Source organism: Stegostoma tigrinum, chromosome 9 (assembly GCF_030684315.1).
Source record: "Stegostoma tigrinum isolate sSteTig4 chromosome 9, sSteTig4.hap1, whole genome shotgun sequence".
NCBI classification, from domain to species: domain Eukaryota; kingdom Metazoa; phylum Chordata; class Chondrichthyes; order Orectolobiformes; family Stegostomatidae; genus Stegostoma; species Stegostoma tigrinum.
Window position 1 is genome coordinate 86,684,110 of NC_081362.1, and position 18,077 is coordinate 86,702,186.

The following is an 18,077-nucleotide window of genomic DNA, read 5'->3' on the forward strand; positions in this document are numbered from 1 at the left end:
TGAGAATACTCCATTTGTGAATAAACATAAAATTTAGTACTACCGGTGCAGCATTACATTTCTCAGTGTATTGGAGACCCATGTTGAGAACCAAGCTTTGAGAAATTTCCTTGCATGTCTGGTGTTTGCTTGTCCCAGACGAACTGATGGCCCTCATTGTCTGTGACACACCAGACATGCAATGGAATTTCTGGAAGGCTGGCTGTCAACTCAGGATTCCATTAACAAACATGTGGAAACAGTCAGTGTATGCATACAACTGCTAAAACAACAGAACCAGAAGTAACAAGACCAGAAAATCATATAAATCTGGAGGGAAGCAGAGTACTAATGCTTCGATTAGAGGTTGCACTGATGATTTTGCCTAAAAGGGTAATGAAATGTCTGCGCACTACAGAACAACTGCCTCGGCAAGCTAACGAACCACTGCCTCCACAATCCGAGCTACGAATTTGTAGATTTTGGTATTTAAAAGGAAATTTTCCTGTTGTGATTTTTAATTTAAAACATGTACCTGTTTGAATGTGAACCATTTTATTTTAGATATGTGCCTTTTTTGGTGGTCAGCTGAAAAAAGAAAACAACTTGCTCAGTTATGGGAAAATTATATTTTAATAATGGAAACACTGGAAGAAAATCAAGTGAGTTGCTTATGTCAAGTACTTTTGTCCTTTTGAAAAGTGGTTCATTGCGAAGTACCATCCTGAGCTAAATAATTGAACTAAATAATAGTTGACTATTGTGAAGAAATTTCAGGATTACACATATGACATATTGTGGGCTACGCTCCTAAAGGAAACTTGGCTCTTTACATTGTTGAGAGAACATTCAGCATGCCTGATATCTGGCTCCCCAAAAAACCATATGGATCAGGAAGGAACTTGAGGGTCTTTGTGAATAAACTGTTAAAAATACAAAGTAACCTCAGCCCCAGTTTGACAATAACTAAATTGGTAGATTTTGAGCTTTCATCTACCTTGCTAGATGAAAGGACTTGGGAAATTTATGGTGGCAAATTTTGTATGAGTATTCGCCCTCTAACTAGATTAGGGAGGCACCTAGTGATCATGGATTTCTTGCTGTAATTCGAAAGGAAATTGGATAAATTCCTCATTGACGACGTAGAAAGTAAATTGTGGATTAACTGGAAAGGATATGGATTACTGCCCTCCTGGACCTCCACTGAATTGTATCAGAGAATTATTGAGTCATGGAGATGTAAAGGCCGAAAGGTCTCTTCCACTGTAGTAATGTCTACGTTGGTCATCAAGCACCTAGTCTAGTCCTATTCTCCAGCACTTGGTTTGCAGCCTTGTATTGCTGTGGCATTTTAAGTATTCATCTGAATACTGCTTAAATGTTATGCTTTCTGTCACTACCACCCTCTTAAGTAGTGAGTTCTAGGTAGTCACTGCCCTCTGGGTGAAAGAATTCTTCCTTAAATTTAGAGCAAAAATTTTCCTGATTTTCTTTACTCCCCTTTCTTTGTTAATTTCCTAAGGATTGAGGACAGGTTGTTTGTGTGTGTCACAGCTGTACCTGATTGACCTAGGCAGGAGTGGTTTGGGCATTATGAACAGATGCTGTCTACTTGTCTTTGTTTTTGCATGCGTAGACTCATAGAAAAAGGCCTTTTGGTCCATTGAGTTTGTACTGGTCAAAAACACCATCTAATTGTTCTAATCCCATTTTCCAGCACTTGGCCTGTAGCCTTGGTCCCACAAGCGTACATATAAGTGCTTTTAAAATGAAATTTTAAATGAGCATCATGATAGGATTGACAAAGATAATCTAATTTTATTTTTTTAAAAACTGATTCACTGTTCAAAATGTTCTTCATAAAATTATATTAGTGAGGTGACTGAAAATGTAAATCTTTTGATTTTGTGTTTTAGGTTCATGTCATAAGACCAGTGTTGCCCCGACTTAAGAGTTTAATGGATGCCACTGTTTTGAATGACGAAGGTGATTAGATCACTTAATTGGGATTTTTTTTCAACCATTGCAATGTTTACTAATATTTTATACTGCTCACAAGTTTTGGTAGGTTGTCTTCCCAGCTTAAATGCTCTTCAGTTATGGAGATACATTGAAGGGCATTTCATCGGTGCCTCAAAAGGGCAACTCTGCAATCCGTTCAAGCTCTTAGACTTTGAGTGAAATTTTCTGTCTGTTGTTAGGAATGGGCAAGCAGTTCTGTGTTGTTACTTCACTAGGTTGCATTTTGTTTAACCATATTCCTGATATGCTCCTGGTATGATCATCAGCACTCTTCATTAAACTAGTTTTGATCTTCTGATATGATCTTCTGGTGTGGGTAGAGTGAGCATTATGCCAAGCCATGAGATTACAGATTGTTGTTGAATGTAATTCTGCTGTGCCTTCTGTGTGACCAGTTTTCAGTTGCTAGACTTATTGGAAGTCCATTCCATTTAGCACAGTGTTTTGTAGTAAGAAAGGTATCCCCAATGTGAAGAATGGACTTCATCTCCACTCTGGTGGATCTCTTTGACTGACTGTCAAGGTCAGACATATGTGCAACAGATGGATTGGTGAGGATGAGGTCAAGTAACTTTTTCCAAACCTGTGTTTGACCCAATACCATGAGATTTTACTGGTCTAGAGGATTCCCAGGGAAAATGCTCCCAAATCTGTACCTGCTGTTGTAACAACATCCTTTGGGTTCACAGTTGACCAGAAGCTTCACTGAACTGGTTGTACAAGTAGAGGTCAACATCAGTAAGATAGAGATTGGGAATTCTTTCAGATGTGACGCATTTCCTGACGCCAGAAGCCTATTGGCCATCAACCTGGCACAATAAAGTGTTATGGAATACTGTGGCCTGGATACTGCCAATGTGCAGTGGCAGCAGTAGATATCAGATACGCTGCAGCAACTTACAAAGCCTCCAACAAAAGCACTTCCTGAACCCTTGACTTCTCTCACCAAGAAGAACAAGGGGCAGTAGATGCTTGAGAACATCAAGCCTGCAAGTTCTTTTCCAAGTCACAGCTATCCAAACTTTGAAAAATATTGCTATTGAAGTTCCCTTATTTTAAGTGCTCTGTGTATCTACGCCATATAAACTACAGCTGAAGAGTGGCAGCTCACTTCCTTCAGCAGTTGATAATGGGCAATAGAGGTTGCCCATGTCTGTGCTGCTAGTGAATGAGTAAAACAAAAAGTCAAGGAAAGAGGAGGAAAGTTTAAGGGAGATATGTGTGGAAAGTTCTTTACACAGAGGGTGGTGGGTGCCTGGAATGCGTTGCCAGCGGAGGTGGTAGACGCAGACACGTTAGCGTCTTTTAAGATATATTTGGACAGGTACATGGATGGGCAGGGAGCAAATGGACACAGACCGTTAGAAAATAGATGACAGGTTAGACAGAGGATCTTGTTCGCACAGGCTTGGTGGGCCGAAGGGCCTATTGCTGCTCTGTAGGGTTCTTTGTTATTCAGCTTTTGTTTTGCATGTTGTACAACTCAGATACAGCCCATATCTTCACTCAATGTAGAAAAATAGAAAATAAGTGGGCTGGACTATTTGGCCCTTCGAGTCTGCTGCACTATTCATTATGATGATAGCTGATTCTCCAACTCAGTGTTCCTACTTTTTCCTCCCAGATTCTCTAAATCCTTTAGTCCCAAGTGTTATATCCAACTCCTCCTTCAAATCATACCATGTTTTGGTCTTAACTGCTTTCATTTAGCTTGACTAAATCATGCTGATGCATCTCTGCATCCTTCTCTTCACCCTCCCACTTAACTTTGTCTTTCTGCAAGATTGGATACATTTGCATTCAGTCCCAATATTCAAATCGCTAATTGGTATTGTGACATAATTTTCTTTTGGTCCCTAAACACCTCAATATAAAATTCTTAATCTTGAGTTTCAGAACTTGTTGCTCCCTATGTTTCCTCTTCTGCAGCCCCATATATAACTGCATTTTCTTCTCCACCTCGATACCCTGTTCTGACCCCCTCCTGCCCAAACGCCACACTTCACCCTGTTCGTTTTGTTTTGCTGTTTATACATTTTACCTTCTGTACCATTGATTCTGTCTTGAGCTACATAGGTTTCATGTTAGTATTTCCTTCTTTAAATCATCTGCATCACAGCTAACTTCTTTTCAAGGACCTTCTTGATCCAGTTTTGGTTGTGCATTTGATTTGTCTGATTCACACTTTCATAAAATGCTTTGGGGCACTTTTCTATGTTAAAGTTTCTATGTAAGTTTAAATTATTGCTGTTACATTTACAAAAAAATCTGCAGGGTCAAATTGGCTCCTGCAGTTCCTCTTTTATGTCAGTGATCAAACTTCAAAACTGCTTAATATGGCTTACACTCACAGGCAATATATTTAAAACCTTTTGTTGATGCCTGCTGCCCCAATGTCACTTATTCCCCTGTCGAAAATTAACAAGGTGTTCTGCTTGCTCAATTAGCTAATCTGCATCAAGGCCTTTACAACTTTTATAAAAACAAACCTTCTTTTGCAAGCTACCAAGTCTAACATGAAGAAATTGAGCACTTTTCTCTGTTAAGACACAATTCATTTTGTTGTATGTGGAGACTTTTTGAACTTATCTAATTTGTTTCTCACTTTACTCTGCTGTTTTGAATCACAGATGGTAGGGGGGTAGGTATAAATATCAGCACAGACTGGTTGAGCTTAGTCAAAACAAAAAAAAAATTCAGGATTTTAAAAAAAATTACAAACTCTCTTGCATAGTTGAATAAATAGTTTAAACTATCATATCGTTTTGTGAGTTTGTGATTTTTTCCCTGACTGCTATCCTCTGCAGGAAGTTCTATCTGGCAGTCAATCATTATTCACTCACAAAGGGCTTCCAAACATGCAGGTAGTGGAGCTTTAAGCAAATTCTAACAGCTGTATTCTGGCTCTAATAGTTCTCACTGAAGGCTCACTGTAATTTTCAAGTCTTAAAATGAAGTCACAGGGGAAAATGTTTTGGAAATGCTTCTCTAGTTTGTAAAACTAGCTGCTTTTACCTCTGAGTGTCAAGACTGTTTTATCTATTTGGGATGAGAAGGGAATAGAAGGGAAGAAAATTTGATTAAATATATGGTATTCTAAATTTGGAGGAATTGAGTTACCTGACTTTAGATTCTAAATGTTTAATTGTTTTATTTTGCAGAATAGATGCGTGGGGAAAAGCTGATTAACTGGTTGTTTATATACCTAGGTCATTCATTTTTTCACACATCTTGGCTCCTTTGTGCTTATAAACGAATATTTGAAAGTAAAAACAAAACTGCAATGAAAGAAAGCCTGTTCCAGTTTCTTGATCTTGGTGTCACAAAATATCCCTTCAGAACTCAAGATCTTTGTGAGGTAAGTTTTAAAATTTGCTGCAATTAATAGGTGATAAATTGTTGGCTACAATCTTCTAGTTTTCCTACAGCAAAAGAAGACAGGAAGATCGGGTCTTTCTTGAAGGTGTGGGTTGCTGTCTTTTTAATGAAGGTTCTTGACCTGGGTCAGCATCAGGTAATGTTGACATTCTGTTTTGGAATCTATATGTCCTTCTCGATCATTCAATGATCAAAATTCAAAGATGCTGCTGACGTATTATATGGCATGGAAAGTATGTCATATAAGTGCCATCATTTGCTTTAAGTTTCTTTAAATTCTCTACAGTTCATAATTTTCTAATTATTGAAGGATACTTTCACTTGAACACAGCAAATCATATATTCCAATAAAGTACTCAACTTAGAATCATGGAGATGTACAGCTTGGAAACAAACCCTTTAGTCCAACTTGTCCATGCTGACCAGATATCCCAAATTAATCTAGTCCCATTTGCCAGCATTTGGCCTGTACCCCTCTAAACCCATCCTATGCCTACATGATTTAGCCTCCACCACTTCCTTGGGCAGCTCATACCATCCACGTACCTGACCTCTGTGTGAAAAAGTTTCCCTTAGGCCCCTTTTACCTTAAATCTGTGCCCTCTAGTTTTGGACTCGCCTATATCAGGGAAAAGACCTTAGCTACTTACCCTATCTATGCCCCACGTGATTTTATAAACTTCTACAAGCTCATTGCTCAACCTGTGATGCTCCAGGGAAAATAGCCCCAGACTATTCAGCCTCCCAATAGCTCAAACCCTCCAACCTATTAATTGCTGGCAACATCCTTCTAAATCTCTTTTGAACTCTTTCAAGTTTAACAACATCTTTCTTATAGGAGAGAGACCAGAATTAAATGCAGTATTCCAAATGTGGCCAAAGCAATGTCCTATACAACTGCAACTTCACCTTCCAAATCCTATACTCATTGCACTCACCGATTTCAAGCACATCAAATACTACCTTCACTATCCTGTCTACTTGTGACTCTACTTTCAAGAAACTATGAACCTGCTGACCAAGGTCCCTTTGTTCAGCAACACGCATGGGCATTACTTCTATCAAGGAACTGCTCATCATTTGTGTGAAAATGAAGCACTGCACACAGTATCCAGTCATTGTTGAACTACACTTATCCTTTACTGCAGATTTGTTTGTTTTCAATCAGTTACTATGTTTAGGCCTAGTAGAATGCTGTATTAAAAGTAGAATCTCTGGAATTCTGAGTGCAAGTTAAGTTGAAATGAAATTAGAGGTGGTTTTCAGAACTTTCAATGTTTCCTCCTCTGAATAGCCTGACTGTTAGGTCCATTTTACATGCACCCAGGTCCAAATCCTAGGTGGTCACAATCACTATCATTTCTGACATGAGGGCAGAATGTGCTGGAAGTGCTCAGGTCATATAGTATCTGTAGAGCAAAACCAAGTTAATGTTTCTGATGACCTTTACACCACCTTTTTTTATTAACAACATACCTTTAACATGGATGAATGTTCCAGAGGTGCTACATGGAAGCATTGCCAAAACTGGGTGCTACCGTATTATAGAGGAGGTAGTGCTGGACATCTTAAAATGCATAAAGGTGGATAAATCCCCAGGACCAGATCAGGTGTACTCTACAAGTTTGTGGCAAGCTCGGGAAGTGATTGCTGGGCCCCTTGCTGAGGTATTTATATCATCGATAGCCATGGGTGAGGTATCAGAAAAATAGAGGCTGGCTAATGTGGTGCCATTACTTGGGAAAAGCGGAAGGGAAAAGCCAGGGAACTGTAAATTGGTGAGACTGACATCTGTGATGGGCAAGTTATTGTTGGGGTTTCTGAGAAACAGGATTTACGTGTATTTCTCAAGGCAAGGACAGATGCAACGTGGCTTTGTGTGCAGGAAATCGTGTCTCACTAACTTAAGATTGAGTTTTTTGAAAAAGTGACAAAAGGGATTGTTGACGGCAAAGTGGTGGACATTGTCTGTATAGACTTCTGTATGGCATTCACCAAGGTTCTACATGGGTGACTGGTTATCAAGGTTAGATCACATGGAATACAAGGAGGTCTAGCCATTGGATACAAAATTGGCTGGAAGGTAGGTGCCAGAGGATGGTGGTGGAGGGTTGTTTTTCAGACTGGAGGTATGTGACCAGTGGTGTGCTGTAGTGATTGGCGCCTTTTGTCATTTATATAACTGATTTAGATGTGAACATAAGAGGTATGGTTAGTAAGTTTACAGATACCACCAAAATTGGTCTGTAGTGGACAGCAAAGAAGGTTGCAATAGGACCTCAGGCCAATAGGCTGAGGAATGGCAGATGGAGTTTTATCTTAGCTAAATGTGATGTGCATTTCGGTAGGGCAAATCAGAGCAGGACACCTAATAGTAAGGACCTGGGGAGTGAGCTTTTAATTCTTTTCTACTCCTATTAGGTAAGATATAGGAAGAAAATTAGGCCATTTGGCCCATTGATTTTGTTGTTCCATTTAATCAAGGCGATATGTTTCTCAACCCAAGAACCTCTCTGTCACTGCGTTTAAGGACAGTTGATATCACAACCTGTTGTAGAGGCCAAGCCAATGAGTTCCACAGATTAACCCCCTTCTGGCTGAAGAAGTTCCACCTCATTTCAGTTCTAAAGGATCCTCTGTTCACTCTGAGGGTGTGCCCTCAGGTCTGAGTCCCTCCTATCACCTCCGCATCCTCTGTTACCAGGTCTCTAATTATTCTGTAGATTTAATTGAGATCCCCCTCATCCTTTTAAATGCCGAGTGCCAACACAGAATGCTTCAACTGTTTCTCCTATGACAAGCCCTTTGTCCCTATGATTGTTTTTATAAACAAACTTTGGGACCCTCTAATGGCAGCACATCCTGAGATATGAGGCCCAGACTGCCTAGAGTGGTCCAAATTCAGTGTGACCAGTGTGCACTTGTATTATACTCTGCTCTTCTATTCTCGCCCTCTTGAAATGAATGCTAAAATGCCATCCTAAATGCCAACTGAACTTGCATATTAACTGCAAGAGAATCCTGAACTAGGACTCCCAAGTCCCTTTGAGCTCGAGATTTCCAAAGACTTCTGCCATTTTGTAAATAGTCTGGGCCTCTATTCTTCTGGCCAAACTGCAAAATCTCACACTTTCCCACATTGCATTCCATCTACTGCCTCTTTGCCCCTCTCCTAGCCTGTTGAAATCCTCAATACTACCTGCCCCCACACCTAACTTTATGTCTTCTGCAAACTTAGCAGTAATGTCCTCAGTTACTTTGTCCAAATGGTTAATGTAGAATGTGAACAGTTGTGGTGCCAACACTGACCCCTGAAGAACTCCACTGGTCATTGGCTCTCGTCCTGAAGAAGACCCATTTAACCTCACTCTCTGCCTCCTGCCAATCAGCCAATCTGCTATTCATGCCAGTACCTTTCCCTTCCACCATGGGTTCTTCTCTATTAGCAGCCTCCTGTGCAGCACCTTGACAGAGGCTTTCTAGAAATCTTAATTGATCATGTCCATTGGTTGTCCTTTGTTTAACTTGCTCATTACCTCCTCAAAGAATTCTAACAGATTTGACAGGCATGATTTCCCCTTGAAGTTGTGCTGACTAAGCCACATTTGCCATACACTTCCAAGTATTCTGCAATCTCTTCGTTAGCAGCGACTGATGTCAGGCTAACTGGCTTATAATTTCCTGACTTCTGCCTCCCTCCCTCCATAAACAGAGTATTACCTAAGCCTTTTTCCAGTCTCTCTCTGACTGCAGTGTTTCCTGAATGATCACTAAGAATACCTCTCCAATCTCCAGAGTTATCTCCTTCAGAAGTCTGGGGTGTAGTCCATCTGGCCCAGGCAACTTATTCACCATCAGACCTTTCAGCTTCCCTAGCTACTTCTCTTGAAGTTCGAGTGTGTTGCTGGAGTCTTTCACTGTGAAAACTGATGGAAAGTATTGATTCAGTTCCTCTGTCATTTCTTTTATTCCCCATTACTACTTTTCCAACCTTAATTTCCAGTGGTTCAATGCCTACTTTTACTTGCAATATCTTAAAAGAAACTCTTGCAATCTTCTTTTATATTATTAGCTAGCTTACCTGCATATTTCATCCCTTGCCCCCCCCTGCCCCTCCTACCCAAAACCTTGCTTTTTAGCTATCCTCTGCTGATTTTTTTAAAAAAAATTTTCCAATCCACTGGCTTCTGTGACAATAATATGGCTTTAGGAAGTCTATTATGTCCTGTATTGTTTTTTGAAGAGAGGCTTTGAGCCTAGGTGCTGAGCTACCTCTTCCAAACCAATAAACTAAACAACTGTGAGGCTTTGGGCTTTTATTTTTAAAATTGGAACAATCGAAGCAGCATGAATGGGTGGAGTCAGGCTGCTATAAAACCATAATTTTAGTTTAGCGTTTAGTAGTTGTTGGAGCTTTAAAATTAGTTGTAGAAGCTGCCATATCCCTCCCTCTCTCTACCAGAATTTTGTGTTATTTCCTCTTGAGAAACATTGTAAGTGAGAGTGTATTTTACAGACTTTGCCTTTGCCAAGGGTGTGTTTATGGATGTTACGATATTGGAACAGTTGCTGTTTAGTAACTAAATAATATATTGTTCTGTTCAGTTTCCAATAGAGTTAAAGTACAAAAATTCTTCTTTCTTTGTTTGAATTTTAACTTTAGGATAAGAATAAAGTGTGTTTTGCTTAAAGCAGAGTAGTGTAACTAATCGAATTATATCTAGAACATAGTACCTTACGCTTATCTAGAAATAAAATAAAAGTCAGGGTCTAGGCTATCTCCTAGGAATATTTGAAGGGGAATTAGTCTGGTCCATAACACTCCTATAAATCTTCACCAGACTGTATGCTTTATCTTTGGCTTTTACGCTGTCTTGACTTCAATTATCAGCCACGGTTGCCTCATCCTCCCTGAGTATGTTTCTTCCTTGAAAGGCAAGGCAGAAATTTTTTCTGAATTACCCACAGAAATCCCTGCCATTGCTACTTCACTGTTTTTCTTGCTAGGCTTCCCTTCCAATTGATTCTAGCCAGCTCCTCCCTCATGTCTTCATAGTCAGTTACTCAGTTGACATTACTCATTTGTAATGCCGTTAGATCTGATTTCAGCTTCTTCTCAAGCTGGTATTATGATCACTGTCCCCTGTTCCTTCACCTCAAGATTCCTAACCAAGTCTGTTTCGTTACACATCACCAAACCCAGAATTGCCAGTTCCCTATTGAGCTCTACCACATGCTGCTAAAAAAAAATCTCAAAGACATTCCACGAATTCCTTTCCTTGTGCTCTGTTCCCAACCTGATTATATCCGTTGGTCTGCATATTGAAGTCTCCTGTAATGATAATACCTTTCTTACATGTCTTTTCTATGTGCTGATTTGTTTTTTGTCCCAATCCTGCCTACTATTTCGAGTCCTGTACTTTATCAATTCTACCCACATAGAGTCTACACCTTCCGATCCAATATCACTTCTTGCTATTGATTTTAATTTAATTTCTTACTAAAAAGGCAACCCTGTGCCAATCTGCTTGTACTTTGGATAGGACGTTAATGGAGGAGGCGATGGCCTAGTGGTATTATCGCTGGACTGTTAATCCAGAGACCTAGCTGATGTGCAGAAGACTTGGGTTCTAGTCCCGCCACGTGTGATGGTGGAATTTGAATCCAATAAAAATGTGGAATTAAGAGTCTAATGATGGCAGGCTATGAATCCATTGTCAGAAAAACCCACCTGGTTCACTGATGTCCTTTAGGGAAAGAAACTGTAATACTCATCTGGCCTGGCCTATGTGTGACTCCAGACCCACAGCAATGTTGTTGATTGTTAACTGCTGTCTGGGCAGTGAGGAATGGGCAATACTTGCTGGCCTAGCCAGTGATGCCCACATCCCGTGAATGAGCAAAAAAAAATTAGTTCCCAGCCCTGATCCCTTTGCAGCCATATCTCTGTGATGCCTACTACATCATACCTGCCTATTTCAATCTGTGCTACAAACCTATTTGCCTTGTTTTGTGTACTGCGAACTTAAAAGACAACACCCTAGTCCTGTGTTGATTGTTCCCCTTTTCAGTGTTGTCCTCTTATTTGCTGTGCCTGAAGTTAGACTCCTGAACCTTTCCACATTCTCTGTCCTATTACTTATTCTGAAAAGTTGAATAACCTCTGCTGCTTCCATCCCTCGTTTTAAAGTAAAGACTTCTTATTGCCTTGCCTGTTCATACCAAATCCAAGAATGCATTTTACAATTTCAGCAATCCTAATTGATTTTTTTTCTTTTAAATTTAAGTTTGTCTGTGGGCCAGTGATGGATGCTGTTTCAGAAAGTACATTTTACAGCAGGTGTGTAAGTATTTTCGTTCCTGCATTTGCTGTTTTTGTTTGTAGTCAGAAACCACATGACACTAGATTATATTCCAACAGCTTTATTTGAAAACCCAAATTTTCAGAGCCTCACTCCTCCAGGTGTTAGTGAGAGAGGTTGTATCAGACACAGAATTTAAAAGTAAAAGACAAAAGGGTCGCACCACTGATGAGGATGTACTAAACAAACCTGAGATGCTGTTAAATCTTTAATCACTAAGGTTTTGGAGTAGATTTCCAGCTGGGGTTGTGGGTGTTGAGATTAGTTGGCTCGTCAAGATGGTTTGTTGTTTTGCAGATGTTTCGTTACCATGCTTGCTAACATCCTCAGTGCAGCCTCCGATGAACCCGCCTGGTTTTTAAACCTTGGGGTCTGTTGAGATGGATTGCCTCACTTCCAGGTTTCCTTCATAGTGGAATGTATATGGGGTCATGTTCAATGTGTTTATTCATATCATGCTTCATGGAGTGCCATGCATCTAGGAATTCTCGTGCTTATCTCTGCCTAGCCTGTCCCAGGATCTTGGTGTTTTCCCAGTCGAAGTTGTGGTTCTCCTTTGTCCATGTGGATTGAGATGAGTGAGTATTGTTTGTGTCTTTTTGTAGCCAGTTGGTGTTCATGTACTCTTGTTGTTTCTTTACTGTTTGTCTGATGTAGCGTTTCTTGCAGTTTCCGCAGGGGATTTTGTAGATGACGTTGGTCCTGTCCATGGTGGGAAGTGCGTCTTTAGTTCGGGTGAGCAGTTGTCGTAGGGTTGATGTGGGCTTGTGTGCTACTCTGACGCCCAGCGGTCGTAGGAGTCTTGTAGTGAATTCTGATGTGATCCTGATGTAGGGTAGTGTGATGAGTGTGTCAGGGCGTGTAGAATCTTTCTCATGCTGTTCTTGTAGGCATCTTCTGAGCCAGTTCTTTGGATATCCGTTATCCTTGAACGCTTGGAAGAGGTATTCTTCTTCCTCTTGGCGTAGTTCCGTGTTGCTGCAGTGTGTTGTTGCACTTTTAAATAGTGTTCACATGCAGCTTCGTTTGTGTGTACTGCAGTGGTTGGTATTGAAGTTCAGTACCTGGATAAAATCTGTAGTTCTCTCAGGGCAGTGACTTGAATGAAATGCAGGGATTTACATGTATCTACATAATCTACATTTACATAATCAATTAAAAACTTTCAACTGATTAAAGATTTAACAGCATCTTAGGTTTATTTAATACATCCTCATCAGTGGTGTGACCCATTGACCTTTTACTTATAAACTCTTTATCTGATTTCACCTCTCACTAACACCTGAAAAAGGAGTGAGGCTCTGAAAGCTTGTGTTTTCAAATAAACCTGTTGGACTTTAACCTGGTGTCTTGTGATTTCTGAATTTGTCCATCCCAGTACATCACCGGCACCACCACATCATGTGTTTTGTGTCAGATGATCTTTACCTGCTTTGATATGTCATTGCATTTCCACTTTTCAGATCTCCAGAACAGATCATTGGCAGCCGTCCTATTCTAGCTGAGAAGTTACAGACATTTCTTGTTAATTTCGTAGAAAATCTGGCTGAAGAATTCCAAGGTAGATTCTTGTGATTAAGCAACCTGTTCTGCAAAATGTACTTTTGGTTGTGTTGTAGCTGTGTTTTTGATTCAGGATAGCACGCGGTGATGTGTTTTGGAAAGTAGTCAAAACGAAGTGGCTATAGCCACTGATTTTTAAGCTGTGATTCAAACATGGGAGGTTGCTTGAATGTTACATGGTACCAGGAAATAATTTTTCCGTAACTAATTGTATGAATCCCCTATGTTTGAATCGTTTAGTTGGTGGCGTGGAGTAACATACCTCTAATCCAGAATGATCCACAGCATTCTGTGACTGAAGGAAACAACTGCACAGATTTTCATCCACCAGACTATTTTTTTTCATGCATTCTTTATTATTGCATAGGACCTCCGTGACTGTTGTCATGTGTGACAGCAAATGTTATATGGGAGCATCACAGGTGTCTACTAGCTTTGCCTGGTATCCATGAACAAGTCTGTGCTCAGTGAGCAGGCGTGGTAACTCCAACAACACTCACCACTCAGAATGCTTGACACTACGTAGGTCAAGGCAACCTGCTTGAATGGGACCACCTTTGATATTCATGACCTTCAACACAGGCGTAGTAGTAGCAGTGTGTACAGTTTATATTATGAATTATAACAATCATCAAGGCTCCTCACATAACACCTTTCAAACTGGCAACCTCTACTACCAAGAAGGGCAAGGGCAGCAGATGCATAGGAATGCCATCAGCACTGCTAGTTTCCCTTCATGCCACACACTATCCTGACTTAGTATGATGCTGTCATTCTTTTGCTTTTGCTGGGTTGAAATCCTGGAACTCCCTTCCTGACTCCCCACTCCCACCCTAATACCCTTCCTACCAAGGGTGTACCAATACCACCTGGATTGTAGCAGGCAGCTTAGTGCCACTTCCTTTTGGGAAATTAGGGATGGGCATCAAATACTGACAAGTTATGACTTGTAATTTATTTTTAATGCCACTTTATAGTTTTCATTCATGTCCCTCCTTTTTTTTAAAAAGATTACCTGTTAAGTTTAGTCTGAAACCGTACCCCTTTTCAAAGGAGATCATTCTGTGTTCTAACTTGAACAATGCTACAGTCATGGAGAAGAAATTATAGAGCATGTTATACCTTAAAGTATGTTAGTGTTATAATATTCTGATAATTGGATCCTAAGTTAACACCTAGGCTGAAAGCACTTGTGTTGACAATGTATATTGAAATTCTTTGTAAGTTATAAGGTAATAACATTAATATTTAAGATTAAAACAGGTAAGTATTGGAAACGCTGAAAAATCTGTGGTTTATTGGTGGTCTTTTGAATTGCTTTATGTGAAAATTAAAAATAAAATGTTTTGTTTCCTTTGGTTAGGTGACTTTCTCATGAAGTTGATTAAAAGAATGGCTGCTAAACACTGGTGTGCTATCCCCATACTCTTCATCTCTCAAGCTCTCGTACATATTCCATCACGCAAAACTTGGGGAGTGGAAGGACTTCATGCTATTCGGTATGGATGTTCATGGGTGACTCCCACAAACTTGGAACAATTGAAAAACTCCACATTTTAACAAGGAATAGCGTTAATGGTTGAAACGGAAACATAAGTTGCCATTCATGTTCAGAATGTATGGTTGGATGCATGAACATGTGTTGAATGGATGTGGGAACATATGTGATTAGAAGTATTTGCTTGTGTGATGGGAGCATAAGTCAATATGGACTGGTTGACAGTTTTCTCAGTCCAATGTGAGAAATTTCTTGAAGTATCCAGTTTGGTGGTAGATATTTTGGAATACACAGGAGTTTCAGTGCACAGAACACCAAATGATGCAAGTTTTCTGATGAGTTATGAAATATGCCTAACTCTTGGGACTGAAATACGGGTACATTATCTCAAAACCTCTGGAGTAAGTACACACTGGATTTTAGATCTTGCCAGTCTGCAGCAAAACTGGAACCTCAATTTAATTGGTAGGAAAAACACAATCAAGTGAATATATTTGTTTTCATTAAAGTTTGAAAAATAACGTGTAATTGTGGAAAAATTGTTCTTTGGATAAATACTAAATGATATGGCTAGTAAGGCAGTCTTTGAGGCTCAAACAAGCAATGCTGGAGAAACTCTGTGGAGGAAGAAACAGAGTTAATGTTTCAAGTCCAGTATGACATTTTGGAGCTTTCAGACTGTGCTATATTCAATGTACAGTCATTCTTATGAAACTACCAAGGAACTAAGGGTTGGTTGGGGCCAAAAGTTGCCCAGGCCACTCATGCGGAATGTGGGAAAAGACTAGTGTGCAAAGCCAGTAAATAATCCAGTGTTCCATTGCAGCTTCTAACTATATGTTCCCTGTAAGTAATTTTACTTAATGGATAGCAATTAAAGTTGATCTATGACAGCCTATACAAATGAGTGGCTTTTGGACAGCTGAATTTGAGACATCGTACATGTACTATGTTGTTTAATCTATGAAGGATTGTATTTAGCTAAAAATCATTACTTGCCCTTCTGAAAAACCCACAAAAATTTGCCCTGAGTTTATATATCTGCTACTTCACAGGGAAGTAATGTGCTGCACATTGACCAATCATCAAGTATTATTGCGAGGAGCAGCTCAGTGTTATCTTCTACAGACTGCAATGCACTTGATTAATGTGGTAAGAAAATATTGTTCATGTAACTTACACTTGCAAATAATCTTATTTAACTGCTGTTGCTGGTGACTGACTAAAATATAAATATAGGATCCTGCATATATGGTGTACGTTATGTAGAATGTAGGTTTTTCTTTTATGCTTTCTATCTTTCACAATGTGTAAATGGAGAACATATGTTGTACTTCCTCCGAGAACACTGGATAGTCCAGGCAGCAAGTAGTCACAACAAATGCTGCAAAGTTGTTGAAATGAAATAAATAGATAAATGCCACTCAGCCCCAGGCAATGAACATCCCCAACACGTGAGAATCTAACCATCAGCCTCTTTAATATTATGTGGCATTACTATCATTGAATTCTAAAATCTGAAATCAAAAGTCCAATGAAACCAGTGACAATTGTAGTGCAAACCAAACTGCTTTATTAATGCCCTTTTTAGGAATGTGACTCCAGGCTCATTTGGTGCTTACCTGTGGTATGAAGTATGCTTGAAAGCCAGTCAGTTCTCCCAAGCTGCTGAAAGGTCTGAAGAGAATTGTGTACTGTAAACTGTGTGATTATATATTTTGAATGATTTTTGTATTAAATTAGAGTTTCCAGTTTTTGTGTTCATACCTGGATGGATTTTCTTTGTGTGTCATGTTAATATCTGATGAAGCTTGGGTTTGTGCAATATTCATGGACTTTTTATTTAGATTATTTTCAGATTGAAGTTTGTAATTTAGTTCAACAATGTTCCATCTAAGCTGTGCAGCTGCTTGGAGGTTCTTTGTACGCCTATCAGCATTGACATCTTTTTGCAGAAACCACTGCCACTTGTGGACCCTGGAAGTTTGTGCAACAGCAGAAAAAATTATAGGTACGCAGGTGTTTGATATGGATGCGCACCAAATCATCCGCCACGGCTGGGTTTGGAATGTAGTAATCAGTGGGAGATTTCCATACCCATGATGCCATGAGATTTCATGGTTCTGGAATCGATACTGAAGACTCCTATGGCCACGGCTTCCTAACTGTATATCAGAGTGCTTCCATCTCTGCTGGCGGTATCTGTCAGTGGAATAGGACATACCCATTGATAGTGACAAAAAAACTGCAGATGCTGCTATTCAGGTAGACAAACAGAAGGCTGGATGAAGGTCCTGAAGTAGTGTAATACCCGAAAGTTGACTGCTCCTTTCCTCCGGATACTGCCTGACTGGCTGTGTTCTTCCAGCCTCCTGCTTATGTACACATTGATAATGTTGTCTAGCACATCTACTGATGGTTTATCTGGGTCCCCTTATACACCAGTTGCTAAAAGTAAACATGTAGATACAGCAAGTTAAGAAAGAAGCAAATGGTACGTTGGCCTTCGTAGCAACAGTATTTGAATGCAGGAGCATGGAAGTTTTGCTACAATTGTATGGAGGCCACTCCTGGACAATTGTGTGCAGTTTTGGTCTTCTCATCTGTTGAAAGATATTCTGGCTATGGAAGGTTTACCAGACTGATTCCTGGGTTAGCAAGATTGACACTTGAAGAGAAACTGAATTGGCCGAGGGTCACTGGACTCTTTCAAGAATCACTGATCTCAGCATTAAGTGTTTCTCTGTCTAAAGATGCTGCCAGACGTGCTGAGTTTCTTCAACACTTCTTGTTTGAGGCCAAAACATTGAATGTTTTCAAGAAAGCTTTAGATATCGTTCTTCTCGCTAAAAGGATCAAAGGTTTTAGGGAGCAAATGGGAGCAGGGACTGCATATTGAGTTGTACTCATGGCTGAAGGAGCTGAAATAAAGTAGTGTAATTAGCAGCTGCTTGGCAATAACCTGGTCACTGATATTGAGTTAGGGTTCCAGCAGGGCCACTCGACTCTTGACCTCATTACAACCTTGGCTCAAGCATGGACAAAAGAGCTGAATTCCATAGGACAAGCAAACATTGCCCTTGCCAGATTTGATCGTGTGTGGCATCAAGGAATCCACATAAAACTTGGGGTTGGGGGTGCAGGAAACACTGGGCTCGTTAGAGTTGTACCTTGCAAAAAAGGAAGATGATTGTGATTGTTGGATGTCAGCCATCTCACCTCCAGAACCCCCTTTCTGCAGGAATTTCTCACCCAACCATGTTTGGCAGCTTCAT

At 40.0% G+C, this 18,077-nt stretch overlaps 1 protein-coding gene across 1 annotated transcript in view; it reads left to right on the top strand.

Annotated features, from left to right (window-relative positions):
* tarbp1 (TAR (HIV-1) RNA binding protein 1) overlaps positions 1-18,077 on the top strand; it is a 183,163-nt gene that overhangs the window by 15,290 nt on the left and 149,796 nt on the right. Inside the window, exons 3-9 of the mRNA XM_048536298.2 lie at positions 544-641; positions 1,896-1,965; positions 5,211-5,359; positions 11,667-11,719; positions 13,205-13,302; positions 14,668-14,803; positions 15,858-15,954. Coding sequence (XP_048392255.1) covers positions 544-641; positions 1,896-1,965; positions 5,211-5,359; positions 11,667-11,719; positions 13,205-13,302; positions 14,668-14,803; positions 15,858-15,954 — 701 coding nt within the window. The remainder of the gene's footprint in view (positions 1-543; positions 642-1,895; positions 1,966-5,210; positions 5,360-11,666; positions 11,720-13,204; positions 13,303-14,667; positions 14,804-15,857; positions 15,955-18,077) is intronic.